The following is a 25,431-nucleotide window of genomic DNA, read 5'->3' on the forward strand; positions in this document are numbered from 1 at the left end:
CTCTAATACTTTTAGGAACACAAGCCCCAAACCTAGTGTCGGGTCAGCCTGCTTTGATGAAATGTACGCTAGGTGCAAAGTACATGGTATTAACACCTACATTGAGGATCTACTTCTTTGATTCCCTTTGCAGGTTACTGCTAAGTGTTCTGGCTCTAGAGCCAACTTTAAGCTTGGCCAATGTAGCCAGTCCGAGCCAGGATACACATTAGACAGTGACTTTGTAAACTGCACTTTTGAGGTCAAAAGACAGGTGTCATGGGATACTCAAGAAATGCCAAGCCCTACCTCGTTACCCTGTGCCTTTGCAGAATGAATCTTTGCTTGAAGCCTATGAATATAGATGGGTACATTCCAGATTAGACACTTCTGTGAATGCTCCTCATCCATTTCCATTTTGTTACTGGGCAAATGCTGAGATACTTTTCTCCATGCTGCATTAGCTTAAGAGATGGCCATAACTGAATGATAGACTGTAGAAAGATACTTTGGAGGTTGCCTACAACAATGGCCCCAGTGAAAGCATTGGGTATGATGTGCTAGCAGGACAATCTCACTGGAATACCTACACAAAGGGGATGGGCAAGGTCTGTTTCTCCAACAATCCACTTATATAAGCAGGACTAACTCTATCTATCTTCTGAACCTTTTTGCCTGAAGCTATTTAGTAAATGTCAAGTCTAAAAGCTTAAGGTAAAGACACACTGGACAATCTCCCACTCACTATAAAATGTTGCTGAAGCAGGAGCAAGTGATGTTCTACTATTGACATATTCCTGATGCATCAGATGTTTTCCAAGCAAGAACATAAGCAATGAAGTAAACAGAGTAACAATCAACATCTTGTCTTCTCTTTGAGTTTGCACATCTACTTGTATAAGAGCCCTTGCCTTTTGCCATCTATTTCCAGCTAAATATATAAAATGTTTGTTTGCTGATGTCTCTGAAATAAAAAAAAATGACCTTGTACACATTACAGTACAGCACCCTACCATTGGAGTGTTCCAATACCCACCAGGACTTACTGAATTATTATCGAACTGACCTCCAGAATTTTGCTCTTGGTTCCCTTGTCCCCCTTATGTTATCATCAATTTAAAGGCGACTGTGTTCCTTGCTCAACCAAATGTACAAGTAATTGGATCCTGTAAATGATTCCTTCACAATGATCAATGCATTGAGCACTTTACCCTTTCCTCGTGGGCTGTGTTGCTAAATACACATTTTTCACTAAATATCAACCGAGGTGCTATTTATCTAGTTTTATTAGACATTTTTAGAGCAGCTTAAATTGGTGCCTGCGTGACCTTTAAGTTACCAATTAATTTGACTTGTTAATTCAATTATGCCATAAATAATGAGCTAACGACATTTCCAGTAGAGAGACAAATCGCCTTGTTTTGTAGTTAAGAGGTGCTAAATGTTAACAGTGTCTGTGCCATTTCTAAGGAAATTGCCAGTTTTCACTCAGAGCATATCACAGTATTTATGCCATGAGCAATACTAACTGCCACAGTGCAAAAACACTCACTATTGTCCCTGCACTGGGGAATGCTGATGTTTTTTTATTTTTTTGTTTTGCTTTCCATTTCTGTCAAATGAATATATTGGAGGCCAGATTTAAGAATGCTCTTACAAAAACCACACAACAGTGAGTGGAACAACATGGCGGCATAAATTGACTATCTTGCCCTCATTATAAAAGCGTTAAGGACAAGTAACGTTAAAAATTCTTAAAATATGTTTCGTTATATTTGAAGTTTGTGTGTGTGTTGATAGAGAATCTAGAAATAAACTTGGCATGGAATCCTATCTTATAGGAGATATGTTCCCATTCTGTGGTTCTGTAGGGAGCCATAAATGGCATTTGACCCATTGACATTCCTGTGTAAGACTGAAACACATTATATTCTACAGAGCTTATCTGTTTTCTACTGTGTAGACATTTGCCTTTTCACCCTGTTCAGCTTTAATGATTGCCCCTGTGGTTACACAGCAGCTTGTTTATATAAACTACAGTAGTGTTCTTCTTTTTCCAGTATTCTTACTTGACTTCCCTCCAGTTGTACGATCATGAGGCGACTAGTCGTACTTCTATTTCTGGGGGCATTCCTGGCATCTGTACAACCTGAGCTCGATCCACTATCCCTGGAGGAACTGGGCTCGGACATCGGAATTCAAGTGTTTAACCAGGTGGTCAAGACCAGGCCGCATGAAAATATTGTAATGTCACCACATGGAATCTCATCCGTGCTGGGCATGCTGCAGCTAGGGGCAGATGGGAAGACTAAGAAGCAATTGATGACCGTCATGCGGTATAAAATCAATGGTCAGTAATGCCTCCAACCGTTTGTACCTCCAGCTATAAATGTATCTCTTGGTGTATGTGTTTACTGCTGAATACAGAGAAATATATCCAGATCTGTATTTCTTTAAAATGCCCTGTGTATAGCCATTCAAGAGTATATAGCCATAGGTTTAGAGTGTTTACATTATTTAGTGGCTTATAGGCATAAATACATTACTGTGGGCCACCAGAGTCTTAAAGTAATGCTAACAGCTTGCCAGGGTAGGCTTCTTTATTCTTCAGAGTAGATATGTTTTTTATAACATTGCTTCATTGTGTTAAAATGTGGATTTTATTTTTAGTATCTTTGCAATTGGTCATTATTATTTTTTAGTTTTTTTTTAAAATAATTTTTCTTCTGCTGACTCTTTAAAGCTTACAAATGGGGTTCACTGACCCCCAGCAGCCAAAAACAACTACGCTGTAGAGCTACAATTTTATTATTTTTACTTTTTTTTTTACTTAACTTCCTATCTAGGCCCCTCCTATTAATATCCCAGTCTTGTATTCAAACTGCTGCCTGGTTGCTAGGGTAAACATGACCTGCTGAAATACCAGTGGAGAGCTGCAAAAAAACACAAAGCTAAATAGCTAAATGAAGACCAATTGAAAATTGGCTTACAATATTAATTTCTACATCATTCTAAAAACTTTAATTTAAAGGTGAATAACCCTTTTAAACGTGCCTCCTGCCCTCCATGAGAGCCAGCTCTGATAAACAAAGTTTCATACAATTATTGGTAAGTGTAATCCTGGTCAGTATCCATGTGCTATGAATATTGGTTGGTTTAGGGATTGTTCATGCCCGAAAAATGTCATCTGCAGAAGCACCATGTCAGCCAGTGTGTTGGCAGATGAGGAAGTGAAGATGCCCAGGACTGTTCTGTTTGGCAGGTCTGTTGTGTGTCATATTTTGAGGTGTTGGTCGATATATTCCTGCATGATGGACTGTTCATGTGATTGGCAGGAGGCATAGTAAGTGATGTTTTCTCTTTGGTGTAGACACATGCTGTTCCACCATCGGCAGCACAAACCCTTGCAGAGACCCTAAAGCCAACGCAAGAAGAGAAAAGCTAAAAACAAGAGCCTTCATAGATGGATACAATTGTTTTCTGTGCTGTAACATTTAGTTCTGTGACACATTCACATGGTACCAAAATACATTCTGTTTCTGGGTAACAGAGCGCATAGCAATACTGGCATTGATGGCAATGGGCACCTGGATCATGTATGTAATATGTGCAAAACTCTTGAGTAAGATTATAATTGGTTCTCTGTGTTCTTTAAGAGGTTGCCAAAAGCCTAAAGAAGATTAACAGGGCCATCGTTGCAAAGAAGAATAAGGATATTGTGACTACTGCAAACGGAGTGTTTGCCAGCAGCGCGTTCAAAATGGAGGGTTCCTTTGTCTACAAGAATAAAGATGTCTTTCACAGTGATGTCAGAAGTGTTGACTTTCAGGAGAAGAACACAGCTGCTTCCATTATCAACCAGTGGGTGAAAAACCAGACTAAGGGTGAGCATTTATAAGGCATGCATAAGTACCAGAAGCATTACTGTGCCCATTTCAGTTAAAATTACACAATGCTTAGTGTACAAGTATAGAGAGGAACAGTTTTGTCTTAAGTAACTAGTTGGTTAACTATGAGGAAACCGCTTCCCATTTATTAGTGCAAGTTGTCATATCGCTTCCCTCAATGCCAAGGCATTTCACCAGTTATTTTAGTTTTAAATAAAGAAGCTTAAGAATTATGTTTGCAAGCTTGTCCAGGGGTGGGGGGAATTGACTATGCCTGCTCCTGTGTGTAACGCTTCATGGGGGTCCCTAGTAGCTTATAGAATGAAGTTATAGTTACTGACAAACTAATCAGCATCAGGGGTAAGATTGAAGGAGGGAAGACTGGCATTTAGAGAGGTGAGTGGTATAATATTCTGAACATGACAGGTGGCTCATGAGAGTGTGGGACAGAAAAGGTGACTAGGAGAGAATCTGAAATAAGGGATGGAAAAATACAGGATCAAGGAAGTGACCTGCCATATTCAGTTCTTCCCTAGTTGCTTCAGGATTTATTCACTGCTTGTAATCCTCTCAATCATTTCATGTGTATGAATAATAAAGGTGCATCCTGGTCATCTAACTGATCCTTCCTTCTTGTTAATACTAACAATTCCTCTTCTTCAGTTCAGCTCAGTGGAGGTGCATCAAGATTCTATATTTATTCCTCTGCTATTCTCACTGTACACTCTTTAGGAGGCCCAATCCATTCATTTGGCTTTAAATATTGTTTATAAGCCAATTATATTTAGACAACCCTTCATTATTCCTCAAATTCAGATCCAGATTTCTAACTGCCTCCCAGCTGACATTATCGGTAAACCTAACAATAACCAAACTGCCTTTCCGATCCAAACTACACCTTTTTAGACTAATGCTGATGTCACACTCTTTACCTTGTTGATAGAATGCAGCTTTGGAGTAATGTTTGACCTTTCCCTTTACTTATCTATAATAATTAATGTCACTCTACCCTTTCTCTCTCAAGCAAATACTAAACCATTAATTTATGCCCTTACCCATGCCACCTAGACGACTGGAACCTACTATTAAACGGACACCTAGATTCCTACCTCTCTCCCTATCCATCTGCCTGAAACTCTGCTGCTAAATTATACCTGCTCTCAACCAAGAGAGACCCACTCCTCTGCTGTTTGAAATCCTTATTATAGTGCTAAACCCTTTCTGTATGAATGTATCATAATTTAAAGTCCTGTGTATACTGTATCTATATACTATGTATGTGTGTGTGTATATATACAGTATATATACATACTCTATTCCGCAAGTGCCCAGCCCAAGGTGCCATAAGGAATGCCTGGAACCAAGGGAAAGATGGCACAGTCAGGGACAATTCACACTATGTGGGTCAAGGGAGGATCTGCATTTGCACTTTCTGCACTAGAAGAGACAAATTTCTGGTTTCAAACCAGAATTAAATTTTTCTAAAGATACTTTTTTTGATGCGCCTGATAAGGCATGTGGTGCTGCCACCTGAGACTAGATTCTCGCCTTACTTCATGGTAACAGCACCCCAGGGCACAGCCATTCTCTTAAGCAAAGGACCCCACAATGGTTACTTTTATAATAAAAGGGTGCCTCATCCAGAGGTGGACGTGTAGCCCTTTGGTCACCTGTTATTTGTCTTTCAAGAGAAAAAGGATTACAAATGTCACAGGTAGCAAAATAAAATACCCGCATTAGGTTCAAAAGGGACATTTGATTGCATTATACATGTAAGCATACTGATTAAAAAAAATAAAAATGATATATGATGTTAGTAAATATTTTGAGTGCTAAAAAGCTGAAATATGCTATTTGTGTAAGTATTTAATCCCTATGTTCTGCAGAGCCACTTTTTGCAGCAATATCATTATTTGTGTGTGAGTGTGTGTTTAATGTATCACATAGTCACAGTATGTAACGTGTGTATGATGAGAGGCTAGGAACTTTGCACCACTCCAGCTGTTACTGATAAATAGAATGTGACTTACAAGCTAAATAACGTTGTTTACGGTTGCCTTTTAGGGATGATAGAAGGACTGATCTCACCTGAGCTGTTGGACAGTTCTGTTACACGGCTGGTGCTGGTTAATGCTCTGTATTTTAAGGGGCTCTGGAAATCCCGTTTCCAGCCAGAAAACACAAAGAAACGCACCTTTCATGGACCAGATGGGAAAGACTATCAAGTGCCAATGTTGGCCCAGCTGTCCCTGTTCAGAAGTGGTAAGAGCAGCCATGTGCTACTACAGATTACTAAACAAATCATTATAATCAGTTTAGAAATTGAGTTGATACTCCCAAATCATTCCTAATATTCATGAGCAAATATGCAGTTGATGCAAATAACCACCATTTATTTATTTATTTACTGGCCATAACTTCATAGAAAGCCGAAAACTTGGCCTTAAGCACTTTGGTCCATTTCTGCACAGTAAATTATTCTTAATCCAATAACTAACTTTTTTATTTTTTCCAAACAATTTGAATATCTAACCAGTGGCACCAAATTTATGTCTAAAGTGCAACTACATGGCAAACAAAACAATGAATGTCTCAGAATTTCTACTTAGGGTTAACTATCAGTCTCAAGTTAACCCATTCCTCGGAAGCCGCCACAGTGATAATGTATGTGCAGGCACCAGTGCTGTGTACATCATGCACCGTAAAGAGATTAAATGGGCCGCAGCTGAAGCTTTTGCCTTCCATACAAAAATCAGCCATAATGTGTAATTATTGATGTTCACTAGACCAGTCTCAGTACATGACTTAATAATATTAATAATAATACCAGAGTTTTTTTTATGCTTAAATGTGTATTAGTATATTTTAAGCTCAGTGCTCCAAATAATGGAAGGGAAAATCCAAGGTTCCAAGCATTTTTGATAGATTTTGATAGATTTTTGATAGCATCCATGGATCTTCTCCTCTTTCATTGAGGCTTTTATGTCATGAGTTTGTATTTTTTAAGATTTAATGGGGACGTATGACTCAAAAAGGTGGAATGAAAGTTTTGCAGTTTGGTGCAGTTTTGGCAAAGCTTGGGAGTTGCACCTGAGAGCAGGGTTTGAGGGAGATTTAAAGCATTTGGTCATTTGTGGAACACAGAGAAAGATCAGGTTTATAGCTACATACAGTAGATTAGACGGCACATTAGAAGTGATGTTGAGATTGTCTTTCTTAACTGAGTAATTTTTCTACTGATCATGGGGTTGGATCCATAATTAAAGCCACTATTTGTTTCCTTTTTCAGGATCTGCAAGTACACCCAATGGGCTTTGGTACAATGTCATTGAACTTCCTTACCACGGAGGAAGCCTTAGCATGTTAGTGGCATTGCCCACAGAGGAGAGCACCCCTTTATCTGCCATCATTCCCCACATTAGTACTAAAACCTTGCAGAGCTGGATGACTATGACTCCTAAGCGGGTTCAGCTCATCTTACCAAAGTAAGTGATTGTATTTAAGCAGCATTATCCGGTACAGTAGAAAGACCATACCACAAAATATGCGTAGGAGACGGGAATCCTATTTAAAAATGGTGCATAAAAACGAACTTGAATTTTAAAAGTTTAAATGATGAAATCCAATGGTTTTGCTCAGATTTCTTATCCCATCAGTGTGATGAACATAAATCGATCCTTTAAATAAATCTTAACTGAATCAGCATTGGGTCCTGCAATACATCATTTAGGGCAGATTTATCAAAGATTGAGTAGCTTTTTCTCCTCAACATTTTACATATTTATTTTATTTTTTAAATACATTTTATGAAAACTTTTCATGACCTTTTGCTTGTGATGTAAAAATCTTAACAAACTGCCTCTGACAAAAAAAAAAAAACCTTGCAAGACTGTGTAAACCAAGATGAAAAGGTTTTTTACATTACTGGGAATTTATCTCTATTCTAAGGGATTCGATTTTGTAAAAGAATAATATAATAAATATTTATTTTCACTGATATCTAGAATATTGGCAATATAACTAGACAGGAGGGCTGTTTTCCCTTTGCAGCCAATAAACATTGACCATAACTTTTTTTTAAAAAATGTTTTCCCAAATATTCTGGCTGTTGTGATATTTATTTATTTTTTTTTCATTTTATTTTTGATGGTTTCTTCATAAAAGGGCTATGGAAAATGAATACTATATCTTCTCTACAGGTTTAGTGTGGAAGCAGAAGCTGATCTGAAAGAGCCTCTGAGAAACTTGGGTATCACAGAGATGTTTGATGTATCAAAAGCCAACTTTGCGAAGATTACAAGTAGGTCACCGAAACAAACCATGTCTGTTAAATTTTAGGCATGTATTGAATTGTTCATTTTTCCATTCAGATTTCCCTACAGAAAATGGCTACATCCGAATTCTTGTTTGAATATTAAAGGAGTGGTTCACCAGAATTTAGTATGTTATAGCAAATTCTTAGCAACTTTTAAATTGGAGTTCATTATTTATTTTTATCGTTTTTTTTTTTTTTTATTATTTTCCACCTTCTACTGACTCTCTCAGCTCTGAAACGGGAGTAAAAACAAATCTTCAGTAAGGCTACAAATATATTGTTATTGCTACTTTTTTATTACTGATCCTTCTATTTAGGTCCTCTCGTATTCATCCAGTCTCTTATTTGTATCAGTGCATGGTTGCTATTGTTGGACCCTAGCAACCAGACTGCTGAAATTGCAAACTGTTGAATAAAAAGCTCAATAGCTCAAAAACCACAAATAATAAAAAATGAAAACCAATTGCAAATTGTCTCAGAATGTCACGCTGTAAAAGTTAACTCAAAGGTGAAGGATCCCTTTTGACATGGGGAAAAATAAAGTTTCACTATCTGCGAGCATACATTTTTATTTGCAACGCTTTAAGGTCTCAAGGGCTTATTTACAGTCACAAGAAAGCTAAGCATAGTCCTCCAAAAATTTAATTCCTAAGTGCCCATCAACAGAACATCCACATATGAGGCTGGGGGTGAACTCCACTTTGCATTCGGTTAATAAACTTGTGTAAGGTACAAGTGATTTCAAGTGAACCTCACCTACACCTTGTGCCTGCTGTTGTTCCTTGGGTTGCATCTCAAAATGAAGAGCAAACTAGTAGGTATAACATGGATCCAATCTACCTCCCATCTGCAGTGCAGGCAAGATGTGCCAATGCTTCATACAGTAAAGCACCACAACTCCTTGTTCTCCATTTTGTCCGTGTAAATAGTTGTTGCATTTGGATGCAACACTGGGATGCAATAATGGGAATTTCTGATCACATACATGTTCTTATAAAAGCACTAGGCCTGTGAGTGCTTCTTTTGCCATCTCCTTTCAGCTGTGACTTTATTTATAGGAGCTCATTTTTTTCCTCTACTCTTAGGATTCTCTAGCCTTTTTCATTGCTGCTCTCGGTGCAACTCTCACAGCACTTATGTGTTGATGCTTATGTTAGCACCCCTTTTACAGCTGGCAGCTTTAATGCATTGAAGGCTTGGGCATGTGCAGTTAGTAGGTTTTTTTTCTTTTGCAGAAAACTACATTTGCCATAGTTCATTTTCTAAAGCTGTTGTTGTATTTTATATATTTTTTGTGTGCAGTAGCAATGTTTGTATGCAATGCATTTGTGTTGTACTTGAACACCTACTGAAAACATTGAAAAGTAATCGACTTTGTATTTCTATTTATCATGACATTTTCAATTATGTAAACTCTGCTGCCCCCTTGTGCCTTTTAACAGTGTGAGGAAAGGACACTGCACCATTCTGTTAATCTTCTCTGCAGCTACACAAATACCAGATTTTACATTTTGCAAAATGAACTTTACTTAACATTCCACTAATCCAGGTTCCCTCATTGTTTGACTGTGAAATGATTGGAGGGGCATTAATAGCAAATGTTGTTTGGGGAAGGATTATCCGGGTGGTTGTCAGGATGCACAGAGGTAATGCTGATATTTACCGGCATCTTTCTTGTTTTGATAACATGCATTCTACTTTTAATTTCAGGATCAGAGAGCCTTCATGTGTCACACCTGCTCCAGAAAGCTAAGATAGAAGTGAATGAGGATGGTACAAAGGCATCCGGAGCCACAAGTAAGCATAACGTTGATTGTTTGGCTGCTTTCAGATTTATTTTGGTTTAGCTCTCATTGTTATATTATCTTTTCCCCTTGTCTTCAGCTGCAGTTTTGATAGCAAGATCATCGCCCCGTTGGTTTACAGTGGACAGGCCATTTTTGTTTTTTATTCGGCATAACCCTACAGGTAAGAAAGAGCCTGCAGCTAGTGACTGAGACCACAACTATGCAGGGAATGTGGCTACTTACCCTTTATATCAACATCTGACTGAGAACAAGGACTGAATTTATTTTTAGGCCCATGCACAGACCAATGACTGCAGACCCTGTCAAAAAGTGGTTATGTGAGGGGACTTGGCTACTTACCTTTTACATATCTATTTTGTAAACTAATCGCTGCCCTGAAGCCGAGGAAAGTTGGCTGTAGAAATTCCTTATGTACAAAAAAAAGAAAGGTATAGGATTCATTATCCAAAAAGCACAGAATTATGTGAAAGCCATCTTCCATAGACTCCATATAAATCAATAAATTCAAATTTTAAAAAACGATTTCCCGTTTCTCTGTAATAATAAAACAGTACTTAGTACTTGATCTCAGCCAATATACAGTGAATCCTTTTTGGAGGCAAAACTGTCCTTATGGGTTTAATGTGGAGATCCAAATTATGGAAATACCCATTATCCAGAAAATTCCAAGTCCAGAGCATTCTGCATAACAGGTTCCATACCATCCATTTTATAGCCCAGACTATATTTTTAGGTGGAAGGCTAAAGGTGCCCATCCTGTAGTTATGCCATGTCAAGCAGCATGAAGTCCTTTAGTTTCATGGGTGCCCTAGGTTCAATATTTACTGCATCAGATTTAGGATTTCCTTTGAAAGGAATAGCGAATAGAAAACACACTCTTCCAATATCAAATCTTAAAAAAAGCTTAGTCTTGTCTATGCTGGAAGGTCTATATAACAAGTTGTCCTGGATTCCCTTCTGTCTGGTTGTCACATTATCAAGGGTGCGAAACTAAGGCGAGTGCTCAGATGACTCTTGTTGTAGAGAAGCTGCCCATTCCACCAAACACCAACAAGGCAGGTGAATTATTAATGCAGTCTTATATGGTGCTGGCAGGGTAGCAATTGTACTTTTGTCCCCATATGTAATAAAATACATTGTTTGCTCAGGTCTAATCACCCTTTGCAGCCCATTAGTTGTTAAATATCTGACTGCTAAATGCTTCATACTGATTGGTTGCTGTGGGTGATACAGTTGTTGAAAGATGGAGCACCAGAGATAACGAAAGTCGTTTAAAAAGTGAAGTTTATTCCATCATCGTTAAAAGTATAATTTTGCATGCCCCTATCGTCCCATGGTCTGCATGCTCGATGTGTTTCGTAGCCACCTGCCTCAGAAGTTGCTGTGGGTGAGATTACCCATATGACCCATTAGTGGCCGACTTAACTAGAGTCTTCAGTCATTGTTGATCAAAACAATTTGTCCTTATCCTCTGTCAGATGTTGATTAGTCTACCAACTAATTGGGACATTGGTGTATATTCTTAGCTGACAGTAAACTAAGGCTCCCCAATTTCTTCCAGTTATTAGACCAAGGCTGACATTATACCAAGGCTGACATTATATTATAATCCTTCCAGCCATGCACTTGGCAGGCAGTTGCCTCCAAAGAACCTAGGAGAGGAAGTTAAGCAGCCAAAGATGGCAGCCACCTACTCTACTTAACTATTCTGTCTATTATCATGAGGTATGGGGCACAGTTACATATTGGGGTGTTTGCTGGTGCTTCCCCACTATCAGACTTTTTGTATCATGAGTAAATTTATGTGATCAAGTTAAAACTAGACTAATAAATAATTATAATATCACTTTAATCTCACCGTGTCTCTTGCAGGTGCTGTGCTCTTCACAGGGCAGATCAACAAGCCTTGAGGGGGAGATGCTCCGTAGTCCTGTATCCTGATTCCAGTGCTAGATATTTGTACATTGCCCTGTTTTTTTTTGTGAATTCTTATCATTTTTAAACTGAACGTTTGACTGTATTTGTAATGTTTTTTTGTTAACTTTGTTTTGATAATGCAGATCGATGGTACACTTGCTAAAAGGTGGTTATTTTTAACTACTGAGTGTTTGTGGCTTTATTAGAGCTTTTCTTTTTCGTTTTACATTTTTTAATATATGTAATTATTCCCTGAACTTTCTCATTATCCTGACAACCAGTTGTGTATTAAAGCAGTGTGCTGGGTGGGCCGGCTGTGTCTCGGCTAAGCAACATCCAAGGCAGGAGATGATATTCCTAAATGGACTTTCACTGAGCCTGAGAAATATTTCCTAACGTACTTTCCTAACATAGAGGCCATTTTGCACTAATCTATAAGAACCAATCCAACCTTCTTTCATTGCCTGAGTACAGTAGATTCAAACTTGCAGTGATGAGACGTGATCCTTCACATGGGGTACTTTCCAGCTATAAAAATAGGAGTCGCTGACCCCATCTTAAAAACAAATGCTCTGTAAGGCTGAACATTATTTGTTATTGCTACTTTTGATTACTCATCTTTCTATTTAGGCCTCTCCTATTCATATTCAAATCAAAGCATGGGTGCTAGGGTACTTTGGACCGTAGCAACCAAATTTCTGAAATTGCTGAATAAAAAGCTACATAACTCAAAAACCAAAAATAACGGAAACCAATTGCAAATTGTCTCAGAATATCACTTTCTATGTATACTAAAAGTAAATTTAAAGGTGAACAACCCATTTACAGCCAGGACAGCTGAAGGGCTACAGAATTGACACCTATATTGCACCCCATCTCTATCACTGATTGGCTAAAATATGTTTTCAGCATTCCTGCCATACTTGGAGACGCGTGATGCCATTTTTATTTCCTTTTGAGTCACTGCCCTTGTTTAATATGATTGTGATGAATGTACCCAGTTTTTATATTGTGTGTAACACCATGCATGTGTTCATTGAAATAAGTAAACTAAATTAACATTTGTATGGCATTAAAGACTGCAGCTCTAGCTCCGAGGTGCATTTCAAATACAACTATTGGATTGTAATGCTTTAGCTCTTGTATTTGTTACACTCACACTCACTCAGGCTTTGTCTCTCCCAAACCACAAATTGCCTTGAAATATCATTTTTTTTTCACTGTGTTAAATGTTTGCCTGTTCAACTTGAGTGTGAAACTGTTGTTATTCTAAGATGAAAGTATGGTGGTCAGACATTATAACACAGATCATTATATGAGGCAAATGCACCCACAAATAAGCACTGAGTTCGCTAATTGGCTGGACTGTGATGTTTGGTTGCACCCGCATACCTTTGGCAAATCTTAAAGGAACAGTTCAGTGTAAAAAATAAAAATTGGGTGAATAGATTGTATGTGCAAAATAAAAAATGTTTCCAATATAGTTTGTTAGCCAAAAATGTAATGTATAAAGGCAACAGTGAGTGGACGTCTAACATAATAGCCAGAACACTACTTGCTGCTTTTCAGCTCTCTAACTCTGAGTTAGTCAGTGACTTGAAGGGCGGCCACATGGGACATAACTGTTCAGTGAGTTTGCAATTGATCCTTAACATTCAGCTCAGATTCAAAAGCAACAGATATGACCCACGTGCCCCCCCTCATGTCACTGATTGGTTACTGTCTGGTAACCAATCAGTGGAAACCAAGAGAGCTGCAAAGCAGGAAGTAGTGTTCTGGCTATTATGTTACACATCCAGTCACTCCAGCCTTTAATATAGTTAGTTAGCAAAAAATGTAATTTAATGTATAGAAACATTTTTTATCTATCTTTTTACCCAGTTTTTATTTTTATACTGAACAATTCCTTTAAGCAGGAACTGATCATTGGGCACATATCCCATACATTGATAGTTGTGCTTCAAGATAGATATGAATACGTTTTGTGCCATGAATTTGTACTATTCTATGCCAGTGGAGAGTTGTGTGTGTAATGTGCCATTTTTTGTTTTGTTGCCATGCTTTATAAAGATACCCAATATCCTAAAACTCTGACCTGAGCGATTAGACCTTTTAGAACCTGCCAATAACATAGCAACCGCTACAATGTCTTTCATTGGCCGTACTGTGTGCACTTATGCTTTTATCCTTACACCAGTACCTTGGCAATGAGCAAACTATTTTGATGAAACTTACACGAGTTGGTTATGACCTATATAAAACTGTGAGGGGTACCCGTGTGTTGTAAAATGTGGGAATAACGATTAATCCCCATTTTCCGTATTAAACATGATGTCACTATTGTTACAGTTGAAAGCAAAGGTTGCCCCCACCCCTTGTCAAGTTACACATTGAGTTAATTTTGTAAATAAAAAGAAGAAAAGGATTAAAAAAACAACATATTTGCAAGTGTTAAAGTAAACCTTTTAAATTAATGTAAAAGTACTCAAGATTGCTATTCTAAGCATTTTGCAATTTACAATAAAAAAAAAAAAATCAAGATGCTAAGCAAATGAATACCGATAATGATTTTTGTAACAAGACCTCCACCTGCTGGCCAGTTTATAATTTAACCGTCTTTCCAGTCTGCGCAGAAAAAAAAGACATTGTGGCAAAAAAGTTTATTTTTTTTGCAACACTTCTGACTTGTCTAGATGCTGTTGTGCATAGATCAGGTGTTGGTATTTGTGATGAGAATGCAGGGAAGGCTTCTGTTGCAGATCGTGTTTGTGCAACACTCCTCGATGGAACAGCAACACCTCTCCCGTATCAGCCAAACCTTCCTGCATCTCCTTTGCACTCACATGAAGCTTTGCCTTATAGGCCAAAAAAGCTGCTCTCTCTGAAAGTGCTTGCTCTTCCAGATCTTGCCTTGACTTTCACACTTACCCTTAACTGATTTTTTTCATGACTTTACGGATAGTGTAAATTGCATACTGGAAGTTTCAATAAAATAGCCTTCCCCTGCTTTGTAGGCAGAGAGAGAGAGATATAAAAGAAATGACCAGCAACACAGAGTCCTTTGGTGAAAAAATCAAAGTGTATTAAAAATATATGTAAAGCCAAAGTGACGTTTTAATAAACTTTGATTTTTTCACCAAAGGACTCGGTGTTGCTGGTCATTTCTTCATTATTATCCATTTAATTTACCCTGCACCCGAGACAAGCTTCAAAGGCGGGGTGCTGCCCATTCGGAATTACTATATAGATAGATAGATCTCTCTCTCTTTATATATAGCCCACCGAAAACTTTCGGTGGGCCTCTTGCTTCTAACCATTTCACCTATTTCATGGTCATTCCCTATTTCTTTATGGGAACAAAGAGGCTTAATAATGGAATAATAGAGTATGGTATGTAAAAAAAAAAAGAGACTTGGAGAATAAAGAGGTTGAGTGAGGAGAGGAGGTATAACAGTTTGGAAAGTGGACCCTCAGCATAAGGTTTTCTGGTTGCCCCCTGACATACCAGTCTTACACTGTATATGTGTTCTTGAAGGGCACACTAAACTATTCCTGCTTTTCTTTGCATCATACAAGGAATATTACAATGCTAATCTAGTTTTATGGAAACTCTCTTTAAGGACTAATGCAACATGGCGTGTCATTCCTGCAATGGCTGTTCATAACTATAATATAGACCTGCTATGCTGTGCACCTTCTGGCTTATTGTTTGGGGGTAAAACCACTGCAAGTGACTGTGGGAAAGGCTAAGGAAGGTTTTGACTGGAGAGCCTGAAACAGAGGCATCTGATGGAAGTCTGAAATTGCAAATTCAAGCAGGGTCGGTAAAAAGCAAACATATAGCCTTAATATTTCAATGAAACAAAAGAAAAACAAACAAAGCTTTAGTTTGATGCAGTTGGTGGAAATACAATGCTAGTAAATATCAGAATATAATCATAGACAAAAAAAGACACTATACTTGTCCTCAGCTCGTAGTGAAGTGCTGCACAGTAACACTCTGCAAGTATAGATTTCACCCAATAAGAAACGTGGTCCAAAACTAATTTAAAGGAAATGGAAGAAAAAAAAAAATCAATGTAGAGAAACGCATTGATTGCAATCCTGTGCATATTCAATATTCTCACATCCCCAAGCAATGTGCATTATAAGACTTAAAGCAGTAATGTAAGCATATAATTTGCTTCCTATTTCTAATCATACAGTGAGAAAAATGTGCTGCCCTGCAAAAAACTTGTCTTTGGAAGAGTAAATGCTTCTGCAGAAGGGGTGCCTTTTATTGTTGTAGCCAATTTGTATGGCTTGCTTGATGCATCCTTTCAGAAAATAGCCTTGGGCCACTTTGGTGTTTCTATAGTGAAAATGACCAGTGGGGAAAGAGAACAACTAAAATAAGTTTCAAAATGTACAGAGTGAAACAGGCCATAGAACCCTAACAGTTCTTCCTCTTCAGTTTTAGTAGCAGTGACCCATCAACTAGTTTTGTAGAAATTCTACATTTTCTGTGAGCAAGAGGACTTCTTTTGCTAAGGTGCCAATTTGAAATAGAGTAGTAACCAGTCTGCAATTTTCATTGTTAATCCTACTACAGTTCATACAAATGCCTAATTGGAAGTTGGCTAGTAGAGCTCAAACAGGGCTATGGATGAGAGGCTAAAATATGAATGATTGCTCTAAATCAGTGATCCCCAACCAGTGGCTCATGGGCAACGTATTGCTCACCAACCCCTTGGATGTTGCTCTCAGTGGCCTCAAAGCAGGTGCTTATTTTTTAATTCCTGGCTTGGAGGCAAGTTTTGGTTGCATAAAAAACAGGTGTACTGCCAAACAGAGCCTCATGTAGCTTTTCTGGAAGAACTTCTGATTCCTCATGAACCTGCCCATCTCCTTCATTTCTTAATGTTGCCATAGACGCACTGATAATATCGTATGAAACAAATTTTCGTACCATATTCGAAGTGTGTATGGTTTGCAACAAACCAACTGATTGCAGCAGAAGACTCAGATATCAGTTGACTGGTCGATCAGCCTGGCCCGAAAATTTTGATTGGGCGCCTTGAAGACTACCGGCCATTGGTAGTGCTGAATTGTCGTATACAGGTAGAATTGTATTGTTTCTATCTGTATATCTGATGATTCAGCTCCACATGTGTGTATTGAAATGAACAATCTTTCCCGGAAAGATCTTTTCCAGGAAAGTTCATAATTGTTAAGTCTATGGCCACCTTACGAGTCAGGTCAGGGATACTCAAGGTGTCCAGAGGAGCACTAAAATCCTTTGGATCACGTGCTTTCTGTCTTATAGCACCCACATAATGGAACTCTTTACCAATAATAGAGAGACACATCTTCTCTTGATGTTTTTAAAAGCAGACTCAAGACAATTCTATTCAATTAGATTTTTTGTTTAAGAAACATCTGCTCAATCTGCATTGTAATACACACTTTGAATCCCACGAGAAAAAAACCAATATAAAATGTTATTATTGTTTTATAAAAATATGGTTTTTTAGTGGTTAAATTCTCAATTCCCTAGTGCATCCTCCTTTCTTTATATGTTGAAGCATATCTTTTTAAAGATCCCCTACCGAGTTGTATCTAGGATGCATTGAATAATTGGCATGTTTTAGGCCAGCCCCATGTAGTAGCATTAGCTTCTACCAATTGTGTAACAGTGGGTTGAAACCAAATACATTTGCCACCAAACTTACTGAATTTAAGGAAGCCTAAACTGCACCACATGTGAGTTGATAGCAGAATGAAAGTGTGCCGTATCATTAGCTCCAAAAAGAACTAGCTATTTTGTTCCTCATTCTTCACAAGTAAAACGTAGTATTGGATAAATAAAATGCATTAGAAATGGGGACATCTAAACTGTTTGGATTGTGATTGTTGTATAGTGGCAAATGTTCAGTTCATGTGGACTTCTTGACCAGAGATGTCTGGTCCTGCTACACCTGATAGAATGTTTACAAAAACAGCATTTAAAAAAAACCCAGACTGTATTTTCCCTGTTTTGGCTTCTAAATAACATTTTATTGAGAAGTATTCCTTTGGTAAGTGCACGCCATTGTTGCAGTTGAAGTTGCAGGCGTGAGTGTTAGAAGTGGCTTGGCACTCAGTACAAGTTATTATTATACTCCACGTTGGATTTCTGATGTGTTTGCGGATTATTCTATTCCATCATGTCCTTATACTGTTACCTTGAGCACATGTTACAGCAATGCCTCCTGTGCTATTAGGTATAGTGAGCTTTGATGCTGAATAATACCCAATCCCATTTGCTTTGATCTAAAATATTTCATTTTTCTCTCACTATTTTAACCATTTTCCCAACAATAAGGGATAGATTTTCATTTTTTTTAACGCACAGCACTTTCTTCAAAATAACTCAGTGGGATTTCCCATTTAATGTATTTCTGTCACAGACCTATAAAAGAAAGCCTTAATAATGGAATGCATATAATGTGCCAGTCGAAATTACTGACCATAGAATTGTACAGTTTTTTTTTCTCTTGTATCCCCAGTTAGCTTTGATTTCTACTTATATGAGAAATGTTCTGTTCTCTTAAAATAGGAGTTATTTTTAGTTCTTCATATAATGGAATATAATTCGTTTTCTACAACTTAAGAGATGCAACACATGCAATGAGACAGAAATCTCTTCTTATAACAGCATCTGAGCAATCTGCATAGTTACATAGTTAAGTGGGGTTGAAAAAAGACCAAAGTCCATCCAGTCCAACCCCTCCAAATGAAACCCAGCATCCATATATACACACACTCACACCGACCCCTCCATACACTCACATTAACTATTTATACCAATATGTATACTAATTGTAGATTTTAGTATCACAATAGCCTTTGATATTATGTCTGTCCAAGAAATCATCCAAGTCATTCTTAAAGGCATTAACAGAATCAGCCATCACAACATCATCCGGCAGTGCATTCCACAACCTCACTGTCCTCACTGTGAAGAACCCCCTACGTTGCTTCAAATGAAAGTTATTTACTTTTAGTCTGAAGAGGTGACCTCTGGTGCAGTGACACCAACCTAGACAGAGTAGGCCCTTCAGCCAAGGCTCTAGGCCCTCCCAGTTAGACCAGCTCTGCAATTTGGAATGCAGTCCTCTAAAATGCTCTCATTGTTCCTCTGTTCTTACAATAAGTCACCACCAGAGCTAAAATGTTTTTCTAGTAGCTCTCCTGTCCATCACTTAAAGAATCAGTAACATCAATTTTTAAAAAAAAAAAAAAAATCGTTAGTATACATTATAAAAAACATCAAGACAAATTAAACTTTAAAATCGCAAAACCTTTATCAAGAAATAACTTACCGAAACTTCACTTGCGCTCCTCTTCAGAAAGCGATCGGGTGATCCATCGTGCAATTTCTCCTCCCTGCCTTCCTTATGGGAGCTAGCCAGGGAGGAGAAATCGAGCTTTGCACCATGGATTGTCGCCCTGTCGTCTTGTCTGAGGAGGAGCGAAAGCAGAGTTTCGATAAGTTATTTCTTAATAAAGGCTTTGCTATTTTAAAGTTGAATTTGTCTTGGTATTTTTTTTTAATGTATACTAACGATTTTTTTTTTTTTTTTTTAAATTAGATTTTATTGGTTCTTTAAGTGATGGGCAGGAGAGCTACTAGAAAAACATATTAGCTCTGGTGGTGACTTATGGTAAGAACAGGGGAACAATGAGAGCATTTTAGAGGACTGCATTCCAAATCGCAGAGCTGGCCTAACTGGGAGGGCCAAGAGCCTTGGCTGAAGGTGAATGGTGGAATATAGGGAGAATACCAATTTGCTCATTTAAATAGACATGGAAGCCTAGATTGAGGTGGAGGGGGGGCTGATTGGTCTTCGTGTTTTTTTTTAATGTATATTAACAAATTTAACAAAGGGAACTATAGGTTATAGTCTCCTGAGTACAGTACTAGCTCATTGGGTCAGTATTTTCCAACTAGTATTCCATATATTCAGGGGGTGAAATAAGGTAAAATGATGAGAATTGACATTACATTAAATGGTAATGTCAGGTGTATATATATATATATATATGTTATACAAAACGATGCAGGATCAGCACACTCTTTGTTTCTTGTGAATGAAGTGTATTTGTTTGTAACACAACAGTACATTGTTTTCTATACAATATATTGATCTTGCACCTCTGCCTCATACAGAATCGAGTGCAGACACCAACAGCATATATATATATTTATAGTATATACACATGACACTACTACACATATTTTAGTCGATTCCATTCAAGTCTTAACTGTGCTGTATCACTAAAACACTTAAATAGTATGTATCTGTGTGCTACTTTTTCCTTCCTGTTATCTTCCTCTGTAATCAAACGATTCCCTGATTGAGACTGAGCTCCCTCAATTAAATGCTACTTAGTTTTACTTGCCATTGGCTTCTACTGAGAGCTTGGCCCAGGTAGTAATGGACATATGAGGAAAGCCTGGTATTATAATGCAGGAAACACAAGCTCATAAACTTAAATATTATATATTGGCTCCATGACATCGGGGAGGAAAACAAAAGGGGAAACGTAAGGACAGGGGAGGGACAGAGGAGAGAGTGACAGGGGTAGGCGAGAGCTGCAGATGGGAGCGAATCCGAATTAGAGGTAGGCAGGAGAATCTTGAACAGGCACCCCATCTCCCCCACATTATTGTGCCCGAGGCAGGTGCCTCTTCTGCCTACCCCTAGTTCCGCTCCTGCTTGCCAGGGCAATACGCAGAAGAACAGCACAGGAAGGAGTGCAGCGGATGGAAAGGCAATATAGATATTTTATTTAATGCCTGCTCAGGTCAGGTGGTAAATACAGAGCTCCTATGTGCCTAAAAGCACTACACCGTGTTTAATAAATGGGCAATATGGACAGTTGGACTAACACAGAATCAGAAGATTTCTGACATTTTATACAAAAATATGATTGGGATGACAGAAGATGATTGCTGCTATCCAAAAAACAGTCACAGATGTGATTAAAGGAATACAAATCAGACCAGTACTTATATAATAAATGTATTCATGACATCTGTGTGCACGTTTGTAGCAGAATAAGATCCTTGTATGTGGTCCCACAAATGTTCCACTAGGTGGCAGAATAGGATCAGAGGTGTTACCCTTTCAGACATATATCTTCAGTAATAGAAATCAGAATTTGCCTCCCGAAACTAGAGTGAAATTAGAGATATCCATTATTATCATGCTCACACTTAGTCAAGCCACACCCTGCATTATATGGTCACGGCCGGCGCATAGTCACATTCCATATGGACTGGATTAATGAATTGCAATTCATCTATAAAGGCCCCAATTCACATTCCAGAGATGAAATGTAAAGAAAATTGATGAAACGCCTTCAATGAATACTTACAAACCTCCTTATGATGCTACTTTATGTGCATTAGGCTTTTCCATATTTATTTTTGTCAATTAAAAACAGATATTTGTGTTTTCAATCAGTAATATGTTCTGAGTAACGCTTGTGCTTGTGGGATAAGGGCAGAAATAGAAATTCTAGTGATAGAAATAATGAAATAATTTTTTTTAATTTAATTTTTTTTAAGTTTGCGAATGAAACAAACAGATTCACTTTCCATGGGGCTGTAGCCCTAGTTACATAGCAAAACAGCATCAGGGACTAAAACATTTTTTGCCTCCATCCTTACTGTAGCAACTTGCGTCCCTAGCAGAACATATCACTTTTATATTCAATCAAAGCAATCAGATTTCCAGCTTCATAAACCTCCACCCTTACTAGCAAAACTTCAGGGTTAGTGATCTCAAGAACCATGTCCTTTCTTTGCTACTGTTTAAATCCCCTTTCCTCCATTCATATAAATGAATCCCTTGCATAGTGCCGTAAATAGTAAAGTAACATAGTAATGTAACATAGTAAGTTGAAAAGTTCAACCTTTTATGTCTATATATAACCTGCCTAACTGCTAGAGGGAAAAAGCTTTATCAGAAAGGTCAATATGAATACACCAGTAAATGCTCAAAGTAAAGCTGCTCTGACTCCTCAGAGTGTAACAGAGTGTACACTCGATTTATCAAAAATAGAAAAGTTTATTACATCAAAGAAAAAAAAGGGGGTTACAAAAATGACAAAAATAATAATTGGTGAGCCCAAATGCTTCGACCATAGTGGTCTTCCAGAGGGGCACTGAGATCCACGGTAAATCCGGTGGTTAATTATACTCAGTAGAGCCCCAGATAAAAGTAGCATAAAACAGATAGTGTTGTCCCTTCGCCGTTCTTGATTTTCTTTTTTCCTTATGTGAGCAATAAAATTCACATGTGCAGAAGCGTTTAACAATTCTTTAATAAGTAAATAAAAACACACTCAGAAACGTTTGTGAAAAAAGTGCATATAAAATCCAATGGACGATCTCCGTGATGCAGTTCAAGTATGTCTCTACTTCCGTGTACCACGTTTCTGCATCTCCGTCACCGCTGACGCGTTTCGCCAGTTGGCTTCCGGCAAGAGCGAAGGGACAACACTAATCTGATTTATGCTACTTTTACTTGGGGCTCTAGTGAGTATAATCAGGTCCGGACTGAGAATTAAAATAGGCCCTGGCATTTCAGATACACAGAGGTCCAATCAGCCCACACAGAGGCCCAAACAGCCCCCACCAGCCCACTAAATACTGACTTTCTATGGGAACTTATAGCAGCCCCTCTAGCATTTGCCAGAACCCATAGATTGCCAGTCCGGGCCTGAGTATAATTAACCACCGGATTTACTGTGGTTCTCAGTGTGGCTACTAATTTTACCTGAATCTCTCTCATTCACTTTGTAGAGCACGGGTGATGTAACCCCTTTTCACCAATCACAACTTATATTTATGTAATAGTTGGTGTGCACTGATTCAGATTTCTGAACGTCACGGGTGTAAATATTATTTGACATATTACACTATATTTTTTCCATTTGCAGTTTTTCTCAATAATGAGCTGTCATTGAGATACACAGCGACTCTTATTGGAAATCATTGTTTGAAGGCAAAAGAGAGCCTTATTGGATCTCTGGACTGGGGTTACACCGGGTTTGAGATTCCACTTAATTGTTTTATTTTTACTGCAACAATTGATCTGTAACAAATCCGATATGTTAGATATGGATCAATCTTCTTGGAAAGGATAACTGTGCTACCAGGAAAGTGAATTTGATCAATATTGATATTTTATCTACCTTCATAGAAGGCACTGGAAATTAGCTAACAAAAGAAAATTACATTCTATGGGATCCGATACTTCAGGCAAGTTGACGGATCTTGGAATGGATTTCATTGGAAGGTTATCTTGTTATCCATGTTGGAAGGTGTCAGTTGGTAAAAACACAGAATGACAGATTGTTATCCAAAACAAAGAAGCCTCATTTTGCAGCAGAGCTAATTGGTAATGGAAAGCTGGGCAGTGGTTCTCATGACACATTGACAATGCAGCTTTCCACAAATATATCTATTTTTGATTGCGGTGATTTCCTTGGTGGACTTCTTCTATACTAGAGCCAGTCAATGGTGTGTGTGATTACCCAAAGTCTAGTATAAACCAGCTAATAATCTCTGGGCGATGCTTTGGACCTGTAAGAAACCTCACCCGTAGATTGTTGGTAGTGAGGAAGGTGTTGGCCGGGCCCCCTTAATTTAAATATCAAGTTAAGCTATCACACACACATGTACGCAAGCCAAATTTTAATCTTGTTCAGTAGCTGGATCCTCATATTGGGCCAACTAAAGTTTTAGAAGAGCCACTATAAATATTGTAGAGGCCAATAATGGTTTCTTAGGCTAAACTTGAAGACTTTCTCTGAACCATAAGGTGCATTAGCCATGGAAGCAGTGAGCCACATCAAATAATAACCGGCGACTGCTGCAGCTCTAATGCTCTGGGTTACAGGCCTCAAATGTGCAAAACCACAGCAGATATTTCCCATTTGCTTTTGGCAACATATGATAATTAAGGAAATAAGAAGCTTAGGAAATTAAAGAACTTCTGTTTTTATAGTTTACACCTCAAGATAAACAGCCGAATGAGCGAACTTCAACCCTGACAGACAGAACCAATAAAAAACGCAATAAAACCCCACTCATGTATGTAGCAGCTGCTGCCTGCAGAATTATTCTCTAAGCCCAAACTCCTGAAAATAAAATTCACAAAAGATAGAGCTATTATTTCTGTTTACAATGAATTCGCCACTGACAAGACTTTCTGTAACATCTGGACGTGCAGAAAAACAATGCGCTTGTACTCGAGTGTCTTGGACTCAGCCTTGATTGTTGAGCTAGAATTATCACTATATTTTCCATGATAACTGTAAGAAGTTGGAAAAAAAGAGTTTCTCCAACTAAAATTTACAAGAAAAAAATCTCAAAAATACACTAGTCTGGTGCTTATGCCTTGTAAGAGGCTTTTGAAAGTGGCAGAATATTCCTGTGGACCATTCCTAAACCGCTCTAATGTGAAGGCAAAGCTCAAAATTCATATACAGTATTTGAACATTTAAATAGGTCAGTGCTGTCCAACTTCTATGGTACAGAGGGCCGGAATTTTTCCAATCTACATGGTGGAGGGCTGATAATGGAAGCCAGTGTTAACCACTCCCTGTTTTTAGACCACACCCACTTTAAACCACACCCATGTTAACGCAAGACCATGTCCACATTAATAGCATGCCAAAAAAACAGATGGTTGGTGCTCACTGCAGGGATCAGGGCCGGAACTAGGGGTAGGCAGAGTAGGTGGCTGTCTGGGGCACCATCATTGAGGGGTGCACTTTTTTCAAACGTTTATTTAATCATTTGTTTCAGTAATCATGGACAACTAGTTGGGTGGAATCCATCTCCTTCCCCTTCTCCCTCTTGCTGGCAAGTAATAGCTCCTTCTGTGCTGTGATGACAGAGAGAGGCAGAGAGCTGGGGGGCTGCTTGGTGTGGCTCTCGCTGCTCTCAGCCTTGCACAGTTGCACTGAACTGAAGACATTCTTACTATAAAGTGTGAAGCTTCCTGCTGGCACAGCCAGGTACAGATTTGGGGCCCATATGTTTGCTGTTGCTGCTGGGCTGGGCACTGACACAGGTACATAAATACTTGGGGGCAATATGATGTGATCAGATTTATTTTTGGATGCTGGCACAGGTAAAGATTGGGGGCAATATGATGGCTGCTGGAGGGCTGTATGGTGCATGGCTGCTAAACTTGCTGGCACAGGTACAGAGGGCAGTAATATAAATGAAAAAGTGTTGCACACTTACTGGCTCTCTTTATTTAAAAACCATCATGGTAAGGAGGGAAATGGTAATGCAGGACAGGGGGCACTGATTGAAGCTCTTGCCTAGGGTGCCAAACTACCTTGTGCCTGCCCTGGCGAGGATGTCACTCATATGTGAAAAAAGCTAAGTCATATTAAGACCCATACATTCATATGCCTCCTTCTCCCCTGTGTATAATACAGTACCCCAGCATATGATTAAACACCTTAGGGGCCACTA

General features: G+C 38.5%; 1 protein-coding gene across 2 annotated transcripts in view; it reads left to right on the forward strand.

Annotated features, from left to right (window-relative positions):
- Nucleotides 1-13,021, forward strand: part of serpine2.L (serpin peptidase inhibitor, clade E (nexin, plasminogen activator inhibitor type 1), member 2 L homeolog) — a 34,561-nt gene extending 21,540 nt beyond the window's left edge. For both annotated transcript variants that reach the window (NM_001093520.1, XM_018261971.2), the window contains 8 exon segments: nt 2,040-2,329; nt 3,636-3,863; nt 5,931-6,128; nt 7,156-7,351; nt 8,066-8,166; nt 9,892-9,978; nt 10,066-10,149; nt 11,862-13,021. In NM_001093520.1, the coding sequence (NP_001086989.1) occupies nt 2,074-2,329; nt 3,636-3,863; nt 5,931-6,128; nt 7,156-7,351; nt 8,066-8,166; nt 9,892-9,978; nt 10,066-10,149; nt 11,862-11,899 (1,188 nt within the window). In that variant the 5' untranslated portion in view covers nt 2,040-2,073 and the 3' untranslated portion in view covers nt 11,900-13,021.
- Nucleotides 13,022-25,431: the final 12,410 nt, after the last annotated feature.

This window comes from Xenopus laevis, chromosome 5L (genome assembly GCF_017654675.1).
Source record: "Xenopus laevis strain J_2021 chromosome 5L, Xenopus_laevis_v10.1, whole genome shotgun sequence".
NCBI classification, from domain to species: domain Eukaryota; kingdom Metazoa; phylum Chordata; class Amphibia; order Anura; family Pipidae; genus Xenopus; species Xenopus laevis.